Below are 21301 nucleotides of genomic sequence, written 5' to 3'. Positions count from 1 at the left end.
ACTGTAAATCACACCTAAAGAAACATTTTTAAAACTTTTTGAGCCTTATGTTCAGAGAGAATAAAATAATAATCTCAGTCTATAGATATGGTTTCACGGCTGAAAAATGTGGAGGGTCAATACAAGACTTTTAAGCCCCAAAATATATTACATTAGAAACAAATTCAATGCTCAGTGCTCTAGGAAACTTTAGGCCTCATTTCTAGGTATGTAACTGAATATCTGGTGTGAGGGATGGAGGAGGGACCAAGTGGCCAGGGAGAGGGTCTAGGCTAGGGGAGGGATAGATACAGAGGCTGGTCCCCTGAGGGCATCTGGACACTGTTCAAATGCAGGAGAAACTGAGGCAAGAGGCAGGCAGTGATATTCTGAAGGTCCAGCCCAACAGGCTGGGCCAAACCAGGGTGGGAGGTCTGTCCTGGAGGTAGGTAAACCACAAGGTCCTGTATGCGAGAGGTGACGAGTCTGGGTTTTAACGAGGAACCATCCTCCACTCCCTAGCCTGGGGAAGAGGCTGGCAAAGATGTGAAGACTTCAAATAAGGACACTGGACTGCAGATGAAGGTTCTCAAATCAGGGTAGGCTGACCACTGCAACAGCCAACCCCAGGTTCTCAAAGGCTTAGTACAGGAAGGTTTTTTTCTCCCTCATGTAACAGTTCAGTGACTCAAGAGACCTAGGTCCCTTCCTCCTTAAGTCTCCTTCTCAGAGCATCTGCTGGAGCCAGAAGAAGGAGAAGAGGAAGAAGGGTAGATGGAGATGTTTGTGGGCCAGCCGTGAAGTGACACCCAGGATCACTCCTGCTCATGTTCTATTGGTCAGAATTCAGTTGTCTGGCCACACGAAATGAAAGGAAGGCTGGAAAAGGTGGTCTAGGTGAATGTCTAGAAGGGAAAGCAATGGGTTTAGTAAGCTGCTGACATAGTTCTCAGCCTTGTCATAGACCACGGGGGTCTGGGCCTGGCTCTACATGTTATTAGCAGGAGCTAAAAAAAGATGACAGATGATAGAGAGAGAGAGAGATAGATACATAGATAGATACATAGATAGATACATAGATAGATGATAGATAGATAGAGGTATAGATATAGATGTATAGCATGGAGACTGGGGCAGGCCTGAAGGCAGAAGCTAACAAAAGACCCTTGGGAACCACCCACGACTTCTCATCTCTGTGTGAGCGGGAGCCTTCCCTCACACTGCAAGGGTCAGACTTTCAGTACCATTCAGTACGTTCGTTAAAGTAAAGGTCTCCAAGATCCCAACAATATCAGAGGCAACAGAGTTGGCTTAAAATTGGTGATGCTTCATGAATTTTATGTTTATAAAATCAATCTCAGAAACACAACTTCGCTCATAAAGTGACCACACTCTCTCCGCTGTTTACTCATCCATAAAACAGGGATGTCACCAAAATGTAGAAGAGGCTCTTGAATCAAGTATTTGCAGAATAAAAGTGCACCCACTAGGGCTTCCCTGGTGGCGCAGTGGTTGAGAGTCCGCCTGCCGATGCAGGGACACGAGTTCGTGCCCCGGTCCGGGAGGATCCCACATGCCGCGGAGCGGCTGGGCCCATGAGCCATGGCCGCTGAGCCTGCGCGTCCGGAGCCTGTGCTCCGCAACGGGAGAGGCCACAGCAGTGAGAGGCCCGCGTACCGCAAAAAAAAAAAAAAAAAAAAAATGCACCCAGTAAAATACACAATATATAGTCTGACTCTATTGTAACACATCACCAGTGAAATCAAATCAAGCAACATTTATTAATAATTGCTATGATTATTACAAAAAGCAAAATATTTGTTGAATTCCTGTTATACTCTGCACATTGATCCAAGTGTTTTCAATGCATGTTCTCACTTAATCCTAATAACAACCATATAAGGAGAGTTGTAGTTTGTCCATTTTGCAGGTAAAACTCAGGGCAATTTGCTGAATTTTCTATGGTCACACAGTAAATAATAGAGATGGGATTCAAGCCCAGGTTTGCCTGCTCCGGGCCCACCCTCCTAATTACAGTGATCGCCTTTTGCCTTTGTTGAGCCCGTAGTTTAAGCCATGGAGTACAGTAGCACGGAACACAAACTCTGGAGTCAGGCTTCCCGCCTGGGCTTAAATTCTGCTTACCTCATTTCCATGAGCCTGTTTCTTTAAAACAGGAAAAAGATTAGTAGCAATTTCATAGCATGAGAAGGAAGTGAGATGTGGCAGGTACATGGTTTAGTACCTGTCAGCTTTTAGTTTAGTACAGGGTTCAGTAACTGTCAGCTTTTCCTATCGTGCCAGGCTTTGCAGGATGAAGAGAAGTCAGAGAGGGGCCTTTGGATGCAAGTCTTCACTGACTCAAAGCCCAGAGAGGCAGAGAACGCTCACCACCATCTTTACCTGGGTCTTTCTCCTCCAATAGGGTCATTTACATTTATTACCAAGAAGCCATCTCCCGACCACAAAGGCAAGACTTCCACAATTCCCACCCAGATCCTTGCTAAAGATGCCCAAAGAGACTTCTAAGCCATTGATCGTCAAAGAGGGAATGGAATTCCTGTGCTTTGAAGAGAAGGGCTTGGCAGTTGAAGGTTTGTTAGGTTTAAATGGGAATGGAAAAGCCATCCCAAGGGCAGCATGTGATGGGCCCTGGGGACTGAGGGCTCATGAGTGACTGGGCATCTACACAGCTGGGCTTCACATCAGTTCCTGCCATCCTAAAGTCACAAGACTCTCCAGGCATGGAGAAGCAGTCATTTCCTCCAAGAGGTTCGAAGATGCAAAAATATAAAATCAGTTACTCAAAGAGAATCTTGCTAAGGTCATTGTACCTATTCCTCTGAGAAAGGAGATGGTTGTTTAATGGTGAAATAGAGCTGACCCCTGACTTGTAGCTGCTTAAATTGGAAGGTGCCACCTGGATGGACGTCCCCCAATCTGTGGTCAAAGCTCTGATCTACTAGGGATGTCAGAGTATGAACCACACCCATGCTGGGGCATCACCTGTTCTCTCGCCACCAGCCACCTACCCCTTCTTCTGCACAGAACTGTTTTCTGACTTCTTTGGAGGAACAAATGGTCTGAAACATTGAACTGGAAAAAGTGCAGCAGGTACACATTCTACTCCTCAGGTCCCTGTGGCAGTTATTTATTGAGGGCCGATGATGTACCAGAGACTATGCATTTATGTCATTAGTTCTCCCCAAAACCCTCAGGGGTGGAGAGCTGACCTTCTCACAGATGGGAGATTTAGGTTTAAAAGTGCTTAGTAGCTGTTCAAGGTCACACACTCGCTAAGCGACAGATCTGAACCACTGAACTCCTCACCAGAGCTCCCTTCTCTCCTGCCACAGATGCTGAGCTCCTTGGCCTGGACCGTGGCACATGAGCGCCAGTGTTTTGAGCTCCCCAGGTGATCCTAATGGGCTGCCTGGGCTGGGAACCACCATTCTACATCAGCCTTCCTGTTAATCAGGGGTTTTTATTCCATCTTGCATCACAGATTCCTTTGGAGGGTGGGGAAGCTATGGATCTCCTCTACAGAAAAATACATGTTTATACACAAAAAGTTGCATACAGTTTCCGGTAATTATGGAAGTTTTGAAGCTTCTACATGGATCCCCCAAGGTCATGAACTCAAATTAAGGTCAAGTCTGTAAATCCTTGGCTCTAATTACTTGGCCACACATGGGAGTTAGCTGTGAACCTTTAAGAAATTCAGATTTCCAGGCCCCATCCCAGATGTACTGATTCAGCATCACTGGATCTGCAGTCTTGTGATGTGGTCCCAGGTGATTCTCATACATCCAACAAGAAAGCAGTCTTTGGACTGGTTTTTGGGAACCACCACTCTAAATGACACTCATTTGATGGATCAGAACTCTTTTCTGTCACTTCTACCAGCCACTTAAGCTCCCGAACCTTCTATCTTTCTTCTGTAAATGGAGATAACAATTGTCCCTACCTCATAGGGTTGACATGGGATTAAATAAAATATTCCATGCAAGTGTTTAGCATAGTGCCTGGCATGTAAGTACTCAATAAATGTTGATTTTTCACTAACTATATAGTATTATTACTTTATCATCTATGTAATTAATCTCTGTCAATGGCTTCTTTATGATAGAATTGGGAACAGAATCTAATTTCCAGCAGACTGTCAACAAAAATAAAGGAAAGACAGGAAACAATCCAAAGTTTATTAAACATTAAGAATAACAGACAGATAAAGGTTTGGACTTATCATCAATAAACACCATGGTGTACAATTACACTGACCTCAAGTGAACTTGTACCTGTTTAACAGATGCAATCTTTGTGGTGTTGCCAAAAGGATAACAGTGATTATTGTTATGTTCGGTAAGGTGCTCCAAAATGAAAGATTTTATGCCTTAACTATTCACACACACACACACACACACACACACACACATTCCTCTACATACACTTGGCCCTTTGCAAAATGTACTGACTTTAGTTGCCAAATCCAGTGCATCAAGATTGAAGACATGGCTTTGCTCATTTAAAAATGACATTGTTAATTGTAGAGAAAACCTAGAGGAGATCTTGGCCTTCCCAGTGGGGGCCTAGAAGCCCTCAGCGGGAAGCTGGCGGACTGAGAGCAGGTGTCTACCACCTTCTGGGATTGGTCTGACTAACGCTGATCAAGTTTGAGTTTTCCTAAAAGGAACATTAGGGGAAAAGTAGATAAACTCCTTGCGTTTTACAGAATGACCTTTGTTTTACTTTGGGGTGGGGGTGGGAGGTGGGAAGGACTCTACTTAAAATTCTTCTTGACTCTTCTGAAAACAGACTCAAGACTTTTCAAATGTACATTCAGAATTACTGTGAGTTCCCTCACAAAACTGGTGAGTTGGAAGGAACCTCTGGGCTTTCTCATACAGCTTCCTCCCCACCCAATGCCAGAATTCCGTCTGCACGCTCCTCAAACAAATGGTCCTTCTGCTTCAAAGGATGGTTTCACAGTGGTCTGTTATATTTGAAGATGAAAGGCCTGTCACTATCCTGCTCACTGTGGGTTTTGAATGGTCAAAAGTGGCCACTTTCTCAAGGGGAGGAAGTGATCACTTACCTCCCTCCCATTCCCTACCTATGTCCTCAAGGCGGCACAAGCAGAAGGATAGGCTGACCAATTTTTGCCTTTCTTCGCAAGTCTAGTCAAAAGAAATGATGATGTGACCTTGTCAGGAAGTTCTAGGCCGCTCATTCCAAATCATGTCTAAATGATGTTGGCATATGATTTGGATTCATTTTTAATGGCCAAGTAATTAATCTCTGAAAGATGCTTATGATGAAAAGGTGAAAAATTACAACAGGACTCTTTTAATAGCTTCAGTCTGCAGAACTCATTTGACCCTGGATGATCCAAGTCATTCCAAATTGGGCCGGGCTTCCCATACCAGTTAGCAGAACTGCTTTATTTACTAGTTGACTGCCCTGGACAGAAGGCAGTGAGTCCAGGGGTTGAGTGCTCATGTGTGTGGTGACAATAACCTACATATAAGGCACCTATACAGACTCCAAAGTTTTTAAATTCTTAAGACGAGGTAGGTTTCTGAAACCTCCCTTGGCACGCCAAAGAATGTTTTATTATGATCTTATTTCTTCTGCAGAAAACATTTATGATGCTCATTTGATACAAACAACCTAATTTCAGAAAGACCAGTACTCAAATACAGTTTTTTCAGCTACCATTTTAAACGTCAATGAATTTAGATGGTCTTCAGTACAATCCTTCAACACTTCTCCACTTAAAGATGTCATTTGTTTCTGTTTTAGTGACGATTTAACAATTCTGCTGCAATTAGTCTCTTTACCTATAAAAAGGCCAACTCCATGTCCACTTGTTTCTCTGAATAACACTTATTCAGTTCCGCTTAAGTTTGCCAAAGGTCTTGTTTATTTTATTGGTTATTTACCTGAACAATGTATTTCAATTCCAATACTCTCCCATCTCCCACCATAATCTGTAGCTTGGGACAAAATGGATACCTAACAGGAATATTTTACTATTCAGATTTTCCAAGACTATGACACTATGAGAGGAGCACTGCTGACAGATTGATAAGGAGACCACCAGGTCACTAAAGAATTACATACTCTGGACACAGGAAACTAGAAAACCCCACTGATTAAAGGGTATTTTAATCTTGCGGAAAATGTTTCTTTGCAACAACAGCAGAATCTCTCGACACAAGTTAGTGAAACAAAAGAACAATTGTCTTTAAAGTCAAAACATCTATCAAATTATAAACCATCCACATAGCACCAATATTAACCTTATACTGCATCAGATGCACGTGCTCACAGAGGCGAACAGAATTGTTTGGGATGCTTGCAGTGATGTTCCATTCCAGGAACTCATAATTTTGAAGTGAACATTTTTGTGGCACATGCTTTTCCTAAAAAACACTGTATCGTCCAATAAATATTTGACTAACATCCATTTTGTGCTTTTGGGTGATGTTAACTGACTTCTTTCTGAGACCTAATAGGAAATAAGAAAGCTCCTTTGATGTTTTAGAGCAGAATTTGTCACAGCAAGCTTCGATACTGTTGTAAAATTTTAATTTAAAGCAGAAAACATGCTGATGTGTCAGTGATAGGCTTAAAATATTAAAGACTTCAAAAACACCCAAGCACTTCTCTGTACAACATTGATGAATATATATCTTTGCTATATAATTTTAAAACATGGAATAGTTTTCCTTTTCTCTTTGCTATATATAATATATGTCTTCCAAAATACATCGTCGGTATTTATATCTGAAAAATACTGTACAAAAAGAACTTCCTATAATTACTCTGTATAAACATTAAACAATTTAATAATCTCTCCTTTTGGTCTACAGTAAACATTTAAATTGATTGGATTAACCACAGTTTGTGACAACACCATCCCCTTCTGAGATACACCAGTGTCTTTTACATTCATTTTTCAGAAGTCCATTTTATAAGAGCACATACGTTCAAAAGCAAACAGAGAATAAGAAACATAAGCTCCAAAATCATTAATTTATGAAGCATTCAAAAATGACACCACTAGGAAAAAGGGTTTTACAAAACATCAACTTATTAACTTAACTGACTGATTTTTAAAAACGACAAGGTATAATTCACAAAAACATATATATTACAAAAAATGGGGAAAACTGAATCTTAATTGAATTGTATTGAATATCAAGAGGGATGTGGAAAAAGTTAACTAGAAAACTGGGGGCTAAGGGTATGGGAAAGAGGAGAAAACAAAAGCAAACACATCAATGTCAAAAACTGTTCCAAGATGCATTTTTTTGGCTGTGTACTGATAAGTTAACCCCTCGTTCTTAGACCTGGCATTTCCCTCTGCTTCTCTGTCCTGGGGATGTTCTGGTCATGCTCAAATGCATTACTGTAATTTTTGTTTTTTAAAAGACAGTGAAATTCTTAGGTAGGGAAAATATCCTACGTCCACTAGTAATACTCAGGCAGCATGCTCTAGCGTACAATAGGATTATTGCTTTAGGTACAGACAGTGCAAAAACACACTCTGTGTTCTATAATAGTACTCTTACTTGCCGGGGTTGGTAGAGTTAAAAGGAAACTTAGTAGACAGCAGTAAGTAAATATGGGATCTAATAAATCTAAACAGCACTTTAAATTTGAAGACGATTATCACCAAAACTGAAGATAGGAGGGAAGCAACCTGTAACTGAATGGAGCTGCAGTGTAGTGCTAAATTATTCTGTGCACCTTATTAGCATGGTAACTTACAGATTAAACAGAAACAAGAGCCTGTGGTCTTGAAAACCGAGATCTACTATTTCACCAGGGCCCTTCTTAGTGAACCCAACCAGAGGGTCCTGGAAGAGTAGGTAAGTGCCAACATGAAGCCACGCGGAAAGGGCAGGAGTGGAGGAGGAAGGGGGTCAGGAAACCCACGAGAGGTCTCCGCAGTCCAGTAAAAACATGGCACCTTTCATTTTGGAACTAAAAGACGATGGAGGGCTATCAAAATGGCAAGTGCAAAGGGATGCGCGCGCGCGCGCGCACACACACACACACACACACACACACACACACACACACGTTGACCACACATGAGCACAAGCACATACACACACCCACGCCAAAATGTGAGTCCGTCCTGTTGATGCATCTGGTAAAGTGCTGATGTCAGGAAGGTCGGTAGGTGCGGTGCAATCAACCAGGAGACCCCTGTCCGGGGCCTGAGGCCGCCCGCGGACGCCGGCCTACAGGGGCCCGTGCCGGGCCTCGTACTTGGCCAGGATGTTCTTGCACTTGCCCAGCTCCTTGCGCAGGTCGGCCACCTCCTGGCGCAGCGCCGAGTTCTCCTTCTCCAGGAAGGACGCGCGGATGGCGATCTGGTTCTCCTTGAGGCGCCGCGCATCACGCGAGCGCTTGGCCGCCATGTTGTTCTTCCGGCGCCGCGCCCAGTACTTGTCGTCCTGCTCGGGGCGGGGGAAACACACACCGACGCGGTTAGACCTCGGCCTGCGTCCCGCATCCCCACCGGGCTCCGCATCCCCACCGTCCCAGGCTCCGGCTCCGGCTCTGCGAGCCGAGGGCACCCGCCTTTCGCCGGGCCGCCTCTCCCGCCCAACAGAGCGCACGTCCCCAAGCGAAGCCTAGCCTCCCGCACTCCCTGAAGGACAAGCCTAACTCCTTCCCTCTCTTTGCTGGAAATGTTAAACCCTTTTCTTCCCTGGGAGCGTGCTTTCCTGAATAAGTTGATACAGTATTGTTGAAAGGCGACCTGGCGGTATCTGCACCGTGCCTCTGGGCTCGCACCCTAGCGCAGTCCTCAGGCACGTGCGCACACACGGGCACCAAATTTTTACCGCAGCATTGTTTGTAATAGAAAATAATGGGCAAACCCCCCCCTAATTATCAGGAGCTTTAATAACTACATCATGATAGATTCACACAACGGTTAAAAATAATGATCCCGCTGAACCAGAAAGATGCTAGCGACATATCACTACGTGGGTAGAAACAGTGGCAATTTGCAGATCAATAGGTTCCTCATCCCACTTTGGTTTAAAAATTATAACAGTATATATTCATAGACAGAGGCCCAGAAGGTTTCCACGTGGCCATTAAAAGTGGTGGCTTCGGAAAGGGGATTGAAGGAGGGAGCCAAGGAGAGAGGTAGGATCTTTCACCTTTTATTTTATATCCTTCTGAACTACTAGAATATTCTATAATGGGCATGTATACTTTGGCAATTAAAAACAAATAAAAAAAGTTCCACCTGCCACTGATCAATACACTCATATTGGTGGCTAACATTTAAATAATTTACTCGAATTTCCTGTTTAACTGTTTTCTAGGCTGTCTTAGCCTAAGTGATGTTTAACTGTGGTCAACATGAAAGCAATCCCTCCTTTCCCCACCCCACCCCCCATCACTGCCAAAAAAGGGAAAACCTTCCTAGGAGGACTAAGAAATGGAAGTCTTCTTCCATGTATGGTGCCACCTGGTGGGTTTTGCAACCCCCTTTTCTCAACAACTTGCAACAGTAAATTCCTCAATCCTAGCAAAGCTAATACCTGCAGTTATGTGCCACCCAGAATAAGTGAGTGAGCCAGTTCTTCCCCTCCCCCAGGATTCCAAGAGGCATTTGGCACTGGAGGAGGTCACATGGTTTGAGGCCAAGGCTGCGAGCAAAGTCCAAGGTCAGTGGTCTGTGCCATCCCTGCCATTTATCCTGAGCCAACACTTGCCCAGCACAAAGACAGGAAGTGTGAGACAGAAAGCATATGCAGGCACCTTCCATCTGCCCTTCACAGGCTAGTACTGTTCTCTTATTTATAAACCACTCCCAGCTTGCTATACATTTCATAATAATGTGTAACAAAGTGAAAACGGTGATCTTCATAATAGCTAGTGCCAGAATTCTTCTTAGAGAGGAGGCTGTCCTTTGGAAAATACCTGGATAATTAAGCTTGGGGCAGGATTTGTTGCTTTCCTTCAGAAAGGGTGCAGAGGCGGGAGGAAGGGGTGAGAGACTAGGGCGCTGGCCCAGAGAAGCTGGGAGGAGCTGAGAGACCACAAGACTCCACAGGGGTGAGACAGCCTAAGGCACATTAACAACAGTGAAAGCTCCAGCTCTGATGGAAGTTGTCTGTTACTTTGTAAGCCCCAATTCCACCCCCTTGGTCAATCAGTGAATCTACCATACTCATTAGTGTTCCCAGGAGTGTAGTTTCCAAGATGATTGGAAAGAGGGGTTGGCTTAGGACGTATCAGAACCTGCACACAGGGGCCGGGGAGAGAAGGGTTACATGAGAACAAGGAGAAGCTGTGTGCGGCGCGCAGGAGGATGGGGAAGCGGTACCACCGTAGGCCATGGACTTGGTGGTTTGTGACCAGGTCTTAAGGACCAAGGGAGTCACCAGCTGACCTCAGTGTAGCAACCAGTTTCTGAGCTCTTCTCACTTCTAAGGTGCTTTCATTTCCCAGCCTCACCTGTCCACATGTGCAGATGAGCTGGGCAAGGTGTGGAATGGGGACCATCTCAGGTGGGAGAGGAGCTGGGAATAGGACAGGAGGATAGGAGGACTGGATAGGATAGGAGGACTGTCCCAGAAAAGAAAAACCAGCTTTCCCACCTTTGTCAGCACAGAAATGGGGGGCGGGGAGAGCAGGATATTGAGTGGGGCTGATACATCACCTGTACCCTTTCCCTCTATCTCCCAGGGGCAGATGCCATCTGGCTACGGAGGTACCCCTACCTGGCAAAGAACTCCTCAGTCCAGTCCCATCTTCTTGAGGGTCTGGTGTTTGATGACACCTCTGCTCAGCAGGCCCCCCCTGACATGTCAACACTCCCTTTTTCTCACTTGGGGGCAGGAACAATGTCAGTAGTGGCTCACCTTGGAATCCCCAGGCCCTGACATCGGACCTGGCAGACACTAGCATTTGAAAAATATTTATCAAGTGAATGAATAGGTGTTTGAAAGACACCAAGGCGCTTAAACTGATTCTCAGCTAGGAATCAGCATGCCAGCCCTTCATCCTCCTGGGGCTGCCCGCTAACCCAAATGAATGGCTCCAGAGAGAGGGTGCAGGCAGTGGCAGGGAGAGCCACTTCACTCACTCGGTCTGCTCATCCAGGGCTGGAGGTCACCTGCCCCACCCAGCTCAGTCCTCCTGCCACATCTTACAGCTCTGCTTCTTGCTTCACCATTGCTCATGCTCTGGGGCCTGAGACTTTACTCACAACTGAAGGAATCCAGGGACACCTGGCAGGACAGTGTTCCTGCCTGCTCCCCTCACTGGCACGTGAGAAGGCCAGGCCCAGCCACGGTGGCAGTAACATGCATAATTCCAGCACAGACGTTTTTCACGTGGCCTCTTTGTTGCTGAGTTTACCAGGGTAATTAAGTAAGCTTGCTCTTTGCTTTAAATTTGTAAATTTGGAGACCACGTGCAGGTCTGGCTGGAAGTTGTATCTACTGCTCAGCAGCATCCCTTCAAACTTGCCTCCATTCAAGAGGAAATCCCTACTGAATGGGCTCCCCAGTTTAGTTTAAGAGGCAAGTTCCAAAATGCACACAGAATTGTATGGCTAAGAACACAAGATGAGGAAAAGCATGAGCCGAAAGAAGATGCCTAATCACCCAGGACCTAATCCCACGGGGCCCCTTTCTTACCCCATCTTAGTCTAACCATCGATTCCCTGACTAGCTTCAATTTTCTGGTGTTTTTACTATGCACTTTCCTCTTTTGATTCTCAGGGTGACAGCTATTGGTTTGTCACCCAAAGGCTCCCGATGTAGCTCCTGTCAGGGCCAACGTGCTTCAGTGACCTTTCTGGAAGCTAGCCGACTTGGGGACGAAGCTGGGCCTTACACTAACTAGCAGTGCTCACCTCTACCTTTCTGTGTCTCCATTTCCTCAGTGGTAAAATGATCACTTTGGTCCAGTGAATCTCTGAGGTCCCTTTTAAAACCCGACATTTTATTTTTTAATAAATTTATTTATTTATTTATTTTTGGCTACATTATGTCTTTGTTGCTGCGTGCGGGCTTTCTCTAGTTGCAGCGAGCGGGGGCTACTACTCTTCGTTGTGGTGAGAGGGCTTCTCCTTGTGGTGGCTTCTCTTGTTGTGGAGCATGGGCTCTAGACATGTGGGCTTCAGTAGTTGTGGCACACGGGCTCAGCAGTTGTGGCTCGCGGACTCCAGAGTGCAGGCTCAGTAGTTGTGGTGCACAGGCACAGTTGCTCCGCGGCATGTAGGATCTTCCCGGACCAGGGCTCGAACCCATGTCCTCTGCATTGGCTGGTGGATTCTTAACCACTGCACCACCAGGGAAGTCCCAAAACCCGGACATTTTATGATTCTGCATCACTGAAGGTAATCTGAGGTATTGGATGACAGCAGTGACTTAAATCTGCCGGGTACATTTTCCTCCAGTGCTCTTTGTATATGTGAAAAGCAGAAGTAAATGGTCTAAATCAGTTCCAGGACAATGTCCCAAACTCCCATTTTCCCAACAGGAGTGTCTCTTCATGTGAACCATATTTAGGTTTGAGAAATGGTGGTCAGCAGTTAGAAAATTATGTCTGCTTCCAATGCCTTGAATGTATACAATCATATCTCTATTGTCCATATGATTGGAAAGCAACATAAACACAAAAAATTCTAAGCAATGGGTAATCAAAAATGGTTCTATTTTGGTATTAGTAGGCGTGGCGTAAGTTCAGAAAGAATTCTCTTCCTAAGGTATCATTAAATGTGTCAGATTAATTTTAAGTTGTATCTGATTTCCTAAGGTAAGGCTATTTTCCTTTATAAATAATGTGTGCCTTCAACACAGTAGAGAAAAACCAACCCCAAATTAACCTTTTGTTGAGATACTCAAGTGATCTTTACTTGAGACACAGAGTGAATATTACTTATAAATAGTGTCAGGAAACCCACCAGCTTCCTTAAAAGTCCCACCCTAGTATCCAAGTCTGGCAATGTGGAGAGAGGTCCTGTCTCTGGCTGTTACTCCCTGAGGCCTACAGAGAAATGGAAGCAGTTAATTAGTGTTAAATTCCCAAAGGAAAGGTAACCCTTGGAGACTATGAGGTCCAGATGCCCTTCCCAAATAATTGTTTTTTTTCTCTTTTCAACCTTGAAAGATCCTGGTTTGATTTTATTAGGCTTTCATAGGTTTCCTTGCAGATTGTAGTGGGTTTGCTTCCTTCATGGGCTGCAAAGCACTCCATTTTATTGCTTTTCCTTATATCTATGCATTATCAAGATATGGAAGGCATAGTTCAGAAGACACCCAGAGAGGAAGCAACTTGCCTCGCCACGTGCCAAGAAATGGGATCAGAAATCACAAGTCTTTGTTCACTAGCTTGTGTGATTTTCCTGGGGTCACCCTTTTAATCTGCCTCTTGATCCCACTCTCCACTTGCCCACAGCCTAATTACCAGTTCCAATTTACCTTCAGATCATCTGGGATGAAGACTTTGCGAGCTTTCTTAATCATGGGCTGTGGCTTCAGTTCTTCCTCAGAGAACTTGCGTTTGCGAGGGTCAAACATTTCCTGCCCAGGGATGCTGGAGAGGGCAAGGTCGGCCGGGTCTGGCTCATAGCCCACCGGGACCTGGATGGTGTCAGGGTCAATGGGGCTCGGAGTATTGCGGTTGGCTGGCAACAGCTGGCCTGGAACAACACAGGAGTTTTAATTCATGCACACTCTATGGAGGCCCAGGAGACAGCTACTTGATGATGCTCAAGTATGAGGATGAGGGCAAGAGTCTTAAACTTACTTAAATGTGACTCTAACATCGTTCCTGAGGCACAGCAGGCTGAATGGCTTTACTCATGTCAGATCAGGGAAAACAAGGACCCACATACACATATTCACAAACTAAATTAAAAAATACATGCATTCATTCCGTCCTACAACATATTCATGAAGCACCAACTGTGTGTCAGGTACTCTTTTTTACCTTTAAGGTGTTTTCCAGGTGAGTCAGGGAATCAGACCAAAACTAGCCAGTGAGATATAGTGAAGGGATGAAAGGAAACCACACGTGCTTCCAGAGTGTGGGGGGAAAGGACATAACCCGAAGCAGGTTAGGGAACACTCCTAGAGAAGATGCTTGGTATAGCGGCGTCTTGAGACACACAGTAATTAGTAAAAACGGTAATCCAGGGACAGATACAAGACAGAGGGTTGCATTTTTGAGGAACCACAAGTAGTCTTGGGTAGCTGTATCAGAACACAAGATGGAAAGGAGAGAGGCATAAATGCAAGAGACGTGGTCAAGGAAGGTGGGCAGTAGGGATGTCATAAAAGGCCTTGAATGTCACTGAGGGCTTCTGAGCACTGAAGTGAGAAGCAGAGCTGAAGTGTGGAAAGAAGTGTGAGGAGTGAACTGAAGGGGGCAGGACTGGAGACAGGAGATGAGCTACCAGGCTGTGGTGCTAACCCATGTGTGCATTCAAGGAATATTGAGCAAAATGGAAAAGATGCAACGGAGATGATCTAACTTCCACTTGACGGTTCTGCAAACCAAACCACTGAAACGCACAAAGGTCCTCGAAAGAGGGTGGACTGCATTTCGGAATAACAGACTGCAGCGTTTATGTGGGGAGCTCTGAACCTCAACTTCTAGTTCCATTTGAATTTTACAATCACCCCTTTCACGCCCAGAGAATAAATGAGAGGATACAGCTCAGCTCGGCTTAGCACACGTCCTCTTCTCCCTCACTGCTGAAGGCTGGACGCCATGCGGAGTATCCTGTAGGTGCCATTAGAAACTACCCCGGGTTGAAGGGCAAAGCCATCGACTTGCTTTCTGGCTAACCTGTGAAACCAGGCTCGTCTGTTTTCCGGAAAGGCCTGGTGGGGAGCTTGCAGAATGAACGTTCTGGGGACCTTTTGGTCCCCACTCTGCTTTGAGCTCTCTTTGTATCCTGCTTGCCAAAGAGGAAGAGATGGGTCCCAAGGCATTGGCAGAGGATGGAGATTTCTCATTAGCCTCGCTCAGTTCAGCTCCAGCTTCTAGAGGCTGCTGAGTTCTGCACTGGATGGGGTCAAGCTAAATTTGATCTTGTGCCTCTCGACATTGCCTTACAAAATGGACCATATCTGAGTCAAACAGGTATTTTACTTTCCCTTTAGAAACTCTCTTTGAACTTAATAATAAAGCTACCCAATGCCCTCTCAGTTCAACCACCACGCCCCATGCGTCACCCCCGCATCACATACACACACCCACAGGTAGATACACCCTCTGCTCCCCTCTGGAAGCATGTCTTAATTAATATTTCCCAAATCTAATTGCTCAAAGTTACTTCAAGTTCTTCCCTAGTACTTCAGCATTCTGTTAATTATGTTGTATTTAAATCCCCTTTATTGATTTATACATGTTAAGGTTTACACACACACACACCCTCCTCTACCAGACCACATGGTCTTTCATGTTTTCTCTATTTTATCCCCACCCCACTCCTCACGGTGGTGCCTACTTCAGAGTTCTGCTTCTACAAAGAATACTCCTCATTTAACGGGGGCCCTCTGAGATGCTGGGCGACATTCATTCATGAACATTCTAACAATAACACTTCACATTTAGGCAGAAGCTTTATCTGCATTCTTTCTCTCGAGCCCTTTCTCCCAGTGGAAGTAGGTCAGCCCTACCTGCAGCACAGAGAAAACCTAACTGGACCACAGACGAGTCAATGGCTTTCAATAGCTTCCCCAGCATCACAGAGCAACCAGCAAAGTACATGAGAAACACAGCCGGGTCTCTTTTCTCCCAAGATACCCTTGCATCACCTTGTTTGTCTATATTTTCTACTGTATTAACTCTGCTGGACTCATTTTTCCCCCTTTATTCCTAAATGTCCACAGTATCACTGAGAGGGAGGAAGATCTTTATTATTTTGTCCTACCTTTTGTGGATTTGCAAATTTTTAATATAAGAATTTTCAAGTTAAGAATGCATCATTACATTAATTTTTTTTTTTTTCGGTATGCGGGCCATGGCTCACGGGCCCAGCGGCTCCGCGGCATGTGGGATCTTCCCGGACCGGGGCATGAACCCGTGTCCCCTGCATCGGCAGGCGGACTCTCAACCACTGCGCCACCAGGGAAGCCCTACATTAATTTTTTTAAATTACCAAAGATGTTCATTGCAAAATTTCAACAAATGCAGAAATGTGTCTCCCTTGCCCCCAATCTACCTTGCTGCTCTTCCCAGAGGAGACCACCCTTAACTGCTTGGTGTGAACCTCTCAATCCTTGGTTTTTACATATAAATGATTTAACCCAAATAGGATTATTCTACCCACAGATCTTAAATTACTTTTTCAATATACCAGTATACCATATGCAATTTCCCATGTTAGTACAAACAGAACTACTCTGTTCTTTTTAAAGGGTGAGTAGTATTCCATAGCTTGGATATGTAACAATTTACTTAATCATTCCCCAATGGAAGGATTTTTAGATATGTGAGTATTTTTATAGAAGGGATGTCTAGAAGTGAGACTGTTCATGCAAAAGACATGTATATTTTATATTTCTAAAAGCATTGCTGAATCTTATCTATTTATAGTTGTACCAACATTTCTAAGAGTGCAGTTTTGTACAATTAAATATTAATTTTTAAAATATTGCCAATCTGATATATACAAATATCACTATTGTTGAATTTACATTTCCTTGTTACTAGTGAGACTGAGCATCTCACATGTCCATTGGATCCATTTCTTCTCCTGTATACCACCCTCTTCATATCTTTTGCTTCTTTTTAAATGGATTTTGTTGCTTATTCATTTGTAAGAATTCTTTATAGAAAGAACTCTTTATAGACGATGGATATAATCCTTTCATCTGTTTTATTTGTAGAAAATATTTTCTCCCAGACTGTTTGTTTTCTAACTTTGCTTATAGAGTTTTGCACTACTGACAAGATCTTACACTGTAATATGGTAATAATGTCTTAAAATTTTCTCCTTTATGGCTTCTAATTTCATACCTTCTCTATCCCCAAATTATATTATATGCATGCACGTATACAAGTATGTATGTATACATATACGTGTGTACATACGTGTGTGTACATATATTACTCTATACTTTTCTCTAATACAACTATAATTAATTTATATTTTTAGGATTTTGAATCACCTAAGATTTATTTTTGTATAAAGTACATGCAAGGGGCATTACACAGTATTGTCCAAGTGTCTTAATATAATGGTAAGTAAGGTTTGATATTTGATAGGGCAAGTTCTTCCCTCTTTATTGTTCTTTTCGTAAAATTTTATTCAGTATTCTTACACTCTTCTAGATGAATTTCAGGATATATTAAGTTATATTTAAAATTATTAATGGAATTTTTGAATGAAGATTGCATGAAAGCCATAGGTAAATTTAGGGACAACTGATACCTTTTAAATATTCAATATAACCTTAGTATACTCCCCATTTTTACTTTTTGTTCTTTTTCTTACATCTTTAAGTTTCACAGTTTTCTTCACTTTAAACTTTCACATTTTTTGCTAAGTTTATCCCTTCAATGTTTTCTCATAATTGTTGCTAATGTAAATTTCCCTTGTTAGACTTACTAATTGGTTACTGCTGACATATAAGAAGCTACTGGTTTTAAAATGCTGGGTTTATATCCAGCCACTTTACTCCCTTATTAGTTCTAATAGTTCTAACTTCTCTGAGTTTTCTAGGTAAATAATCTTTTCTGCCTCTAGAGATAGTTGTTGCCTCAATGTTTATAATTCCTACCTAAAAAAAAACACCTCCCTGCACTGGCTGGGCTCTGCAAGGCAATAGGTAAAAGGGATGAGACTGGAGGTCCCTGCTTGTCCCAGACTTTAATGAAAAAACTTTTAATGCTTCATATCCTTAAGGTCTATTATAGAATCCTAGCAGATAACAGTTTGACAAGCTAAGGCATTTCCAACCCTTCCAGCCCTACTGCACTGAGAGTTGTTTTTTTAAAATCAGAAATCACATATTAAATTTCCTCAAATGACTTTTTTGGTATCTGTTGAGATGATCGTGTGGTTTTTTCCTGTATTTGTTAAGTCTGAGCTTGGTATTTCTCCAAGGCTTTCTTTGAAATATCAGGGGTGGACAGGATCAACCCCACGGTGTAGACTCTGCAGTTTGCTGGAACATTGTTTTCTTCTTTTTAAAAGCATCTTAATGAAAGTCACTTCCAGGAGAGCCAAGGAGGATTTCTGGTGGAAAGGGTGGAACAAAGGGCTTAAATCTAGAAGATTAGAAGTTACCTTCAAACCCAAAATTGGCCTCCACTTTTGTCATAGAGTAGGCATGCCTAAACCTCCAAATAGCATAACTGAAGATAGGATGTTTTTTATTCTTACATACTTAACAAGAATTTAGCATCTCACGTTCAATTAGCTGATTAGCTAGAAGTCATCAATGAATGGGTACAGCCACAATCTGTGTTCTGTGTCCCAATCTGAAGTTGATGGTTTATTTCTTTAGCTTATGGCTGCAACAAAGTAATAAACTGTAGCTACATTTACGATTTAACCCTCAAGACTAACTACAGCATCTCCAACCTTTCTGATGTGCTCCCCATTCAGGAAGTTAAACACAGCCGTACTGTCAGGACAGACACCATATCCTAGTGTTACCACTGACGAGCATCAGCCAGCTGAGGAACATTATCCTCTATAAAGAATGCTGAGAAGGGAGAAAACGATTTGGTTTTGGCCCATGGGTTCTCTATTAGAACTGATGGGTGAAATTCCTTGTGATTCAGTTTGGTTCATGATCTTCCTCTCCTTCCCATAACCAGTCTGCGGTCTGTTTGCTTCTCACAACCTCTTTGACCCTAGAGAGTCATAATTTGAGTTTGAAATAGCACTTCTGACCCTCTTTGTACCAACTGCTTTCAGAAGAGAACCATCATCGGGGCTCCCTTCACTGCAAAACACCCTGCTTCCGAGAATCCTTACATTACAGGGTGCCAATTAACTTAGAAGACTGCAGTAACACTCGAGGGTATGTAAAGTGTTACCATACTAGGTACGGAGATTAAATAAAGGCCTCAAAAGTACACCCTAAGGATGCAGGCTTTCTGAACTCTGAGGATGATTTAGCTAGTCTCTATTCCGATGGCAGGAACCTGTTAACTTGTCCAACAAGCACTCTGCAAAGGCAACAATGTCCTAATGGCCAGAGGTCTCATCCCTCCCTCTACCCATGTCCTGTTCCACGTGACTCTGCAGTTCCAGGCTGAGTCTATTTCCCCACCCCTTGAATCTGGGCTGGCCTTGTGGCAGAAGTGACAGAGTGTCAGTTCTGAGGCTGGGCCTAAAGAGGTTTTGCATGTCCTGCTGGTTCTCTGCAGCACTTTTCGTCACCACCATATATACATGCTTGGTCTAGCCTCCTCGGGGGTGTGAAGGGCACGTGGGGCAGGCCAGTCTAGGTCAGCCCAGATCACTTGTTCCTGAGATGTGCGAGTCCAGCCAATATCAGCAGAGCTACCTGACCAACCCACAGCAATTTCAGACGAGTGAACGTTAAACCCTCATGTGTGTATGCTACCAAGTATTTGTGAGTGTTTGGTAAACACTGTCATGGCAAGAGATGACTGATCTACAAGCTGAGCTAGTATATTTGGGGACATGCTTATACAATAACATTAATATCACAGTAAGGTTTTAAAATGTACCGGGTAGTGGTTAAGCTGTGAAGTGAGTCAGACTTAGGTTTGATTTCTCATTCCACCACCTATACGGTATAAACTTGGGTGTTTGTGAATAAAGGGCCAGAAAGAAATATTCCGCATTTCCTAGTAAGGTCTGTTGTGAGGACAGGAACTACTGGTGAATTTTCTTCCTTTTTTTAAACCTACCTCTCTTAGTTCCAGTTTTTTCATCTGCAAATGGAGATTACAATGCCCGCCTCATAGGGCTACATGAGACATGAATGAGACAAGGTATTTATAGAGTGCTTAACATAATGCACAGTGCCTGGAAAGCAATCAGTAGTCTCCACGTAAACACAAATATAAAGTATAGATACTGTGGGGAATTCCCTGGTGGTCCAGTGGTTAGGACTCAGCGCTTTCACTGCCATGGCCCGGGTTCGATCCCTGGTTGGGGAGCTAAGATTCTGCAAGCCGCAAGCCAAAATATATAGAGAGATAGACAGATACTATGATCCCAGATACTTAAAAAAAAATCAAGTAAAAAGACTGCCTCCTCATCCAAGCTGGCACGGTCTCTCCCTTGAGCATCTCTCCACATCCTCCTTACTGTTCCCCTCCTTCCACTGGAGTCCCCACAATGCACTCTCCACACAGCCACTAGGAAACACTCTAAAAACAGAAACCTATGCAGGTCACCCCCTACCTCAAACCCTCCAAAGGCTTTGCACTGCCACACATGGTAACACTCAAGGCCCCTACTTACCGCACATGCCCAGCCATGCCGGCCTTCCTTCTGCTCCTCAACTGCCCTAAGCAGGGCACCTCCCTCCCCCAAGGCCTGTGTCCTTAGTATTCCCTCCACCTAAACACTTTCCCCCTGTTCTCTGCCTGCCTGGTCCTTCTGCACGCTTTAGACACCAGTTCAAATGCCACATCTTCAAACCCTCTGACTTTCCTCTGCCCCAACTCACCACCTATCAAACCACCCTGTTTCATTTCCTTTGCAAAATTTATCTCCCCCCACCCAAATTATCTTTTGTATTTGTTGACCTTTGTCAGTGACCTCCTTCCATTTGCATGTAAGCTCCAGGGAACGGGGACCTTGTCTTCTTTGCTGCTGCATCCCTGGCTTCTAAAAGGAGCCTGCATGGAGAAGATGCTTAGTACTAACTACTGAGTAACTGGAGATAAACAGCCCTGGTTCCTAACAAGGATTGTTGTGGGGAACAGGGACTATTTTTTCTTTTTATTTGTTATATTTTTCAAATTGTCTATAATGAGCAACGTTTACTTTCAAAGACAGAAATAAAAATTATCCTCTAAAAATGGACTTTGCTTCACTTTGCACATATATAACCTTCAAGAGGCTGTGTTAAATACTGTCAAGAAAAGACCATTCAAACCCCCAGAAAGGAAGAAGAGGAGGAGAAAGAAAAGGCTTAACCAAAGATTATATTAGAAAGAGTCCTTCTCAACTCCAGCGGCTGGGAATCTGTCATAACCCTGAGAATTTTCAAGTGTCCTGAGCCTTACTCAGCTGATACACTGACTTCAAGGCAAAAACAAATCCCCACCTGCCACCGCCTCTCTCTCTCTCTCTCTCTCTCTCTCTCTCTCTCTCTCTCTCTCTCTC

General features: G+C 43.8%; 1 protein-coding gene across 2 annotated transcripts in view; it reads right to left on the bottom strand.

Annotated features, from left to right (window-relative positions):
• Positions 1-4168: 4168 nt before the first annotated feature.
• Positions 4169-21301, bottom strand: part of HLF (HLF transcription factor, PAR bZIP family member) — a 54452-nt gene continuing 37319 nt past the window's right edge. The window contains exons 3-4 of one of the 2 annotated variants that reach the window (XM_029212262.1): positions 13449-13669; positions 4169-8450 (exon numbers count right to left, since the gene is read on the bottom strand). In XM_029212262.1, coding sequence (XP_029068095.1) covers positions 8235-8450; positions 13449-13669 — 437 coding nt within the window. In that variant the 3' untranslated portion in view covers positions 4169-8234. Of the gene's footprint in view, positions 8451-12217; positions 13015-13448; positions 13670-21301 lie in introns of those variants that run through there. The other variant, XM_029212263.1, reaches the window with a different exon arrangement.

Source organism: Monodon monoceros, unplaced genomic scaffold, assembly GCF_005190385.1.
Source record: "Monodon monoceros isolate NGI ecotype Baffin Bay Population unplaced genomic scaffold, NGI_Narwhal_1 Super_Scaffold_9, whole genome shotgun sequence".
NCBI classification, from domain to species: Eukaryota; Metazoa; Chordata; class Mammalia; order Artiodactyla; family Monodontidae; genus Monodon; species Monodon monoceros.
The sequence above is the reverse complement of the archived record's forward strand: the minus strand, read 5'-3'. Positions and strand labels throughout refer to the sequence as shown.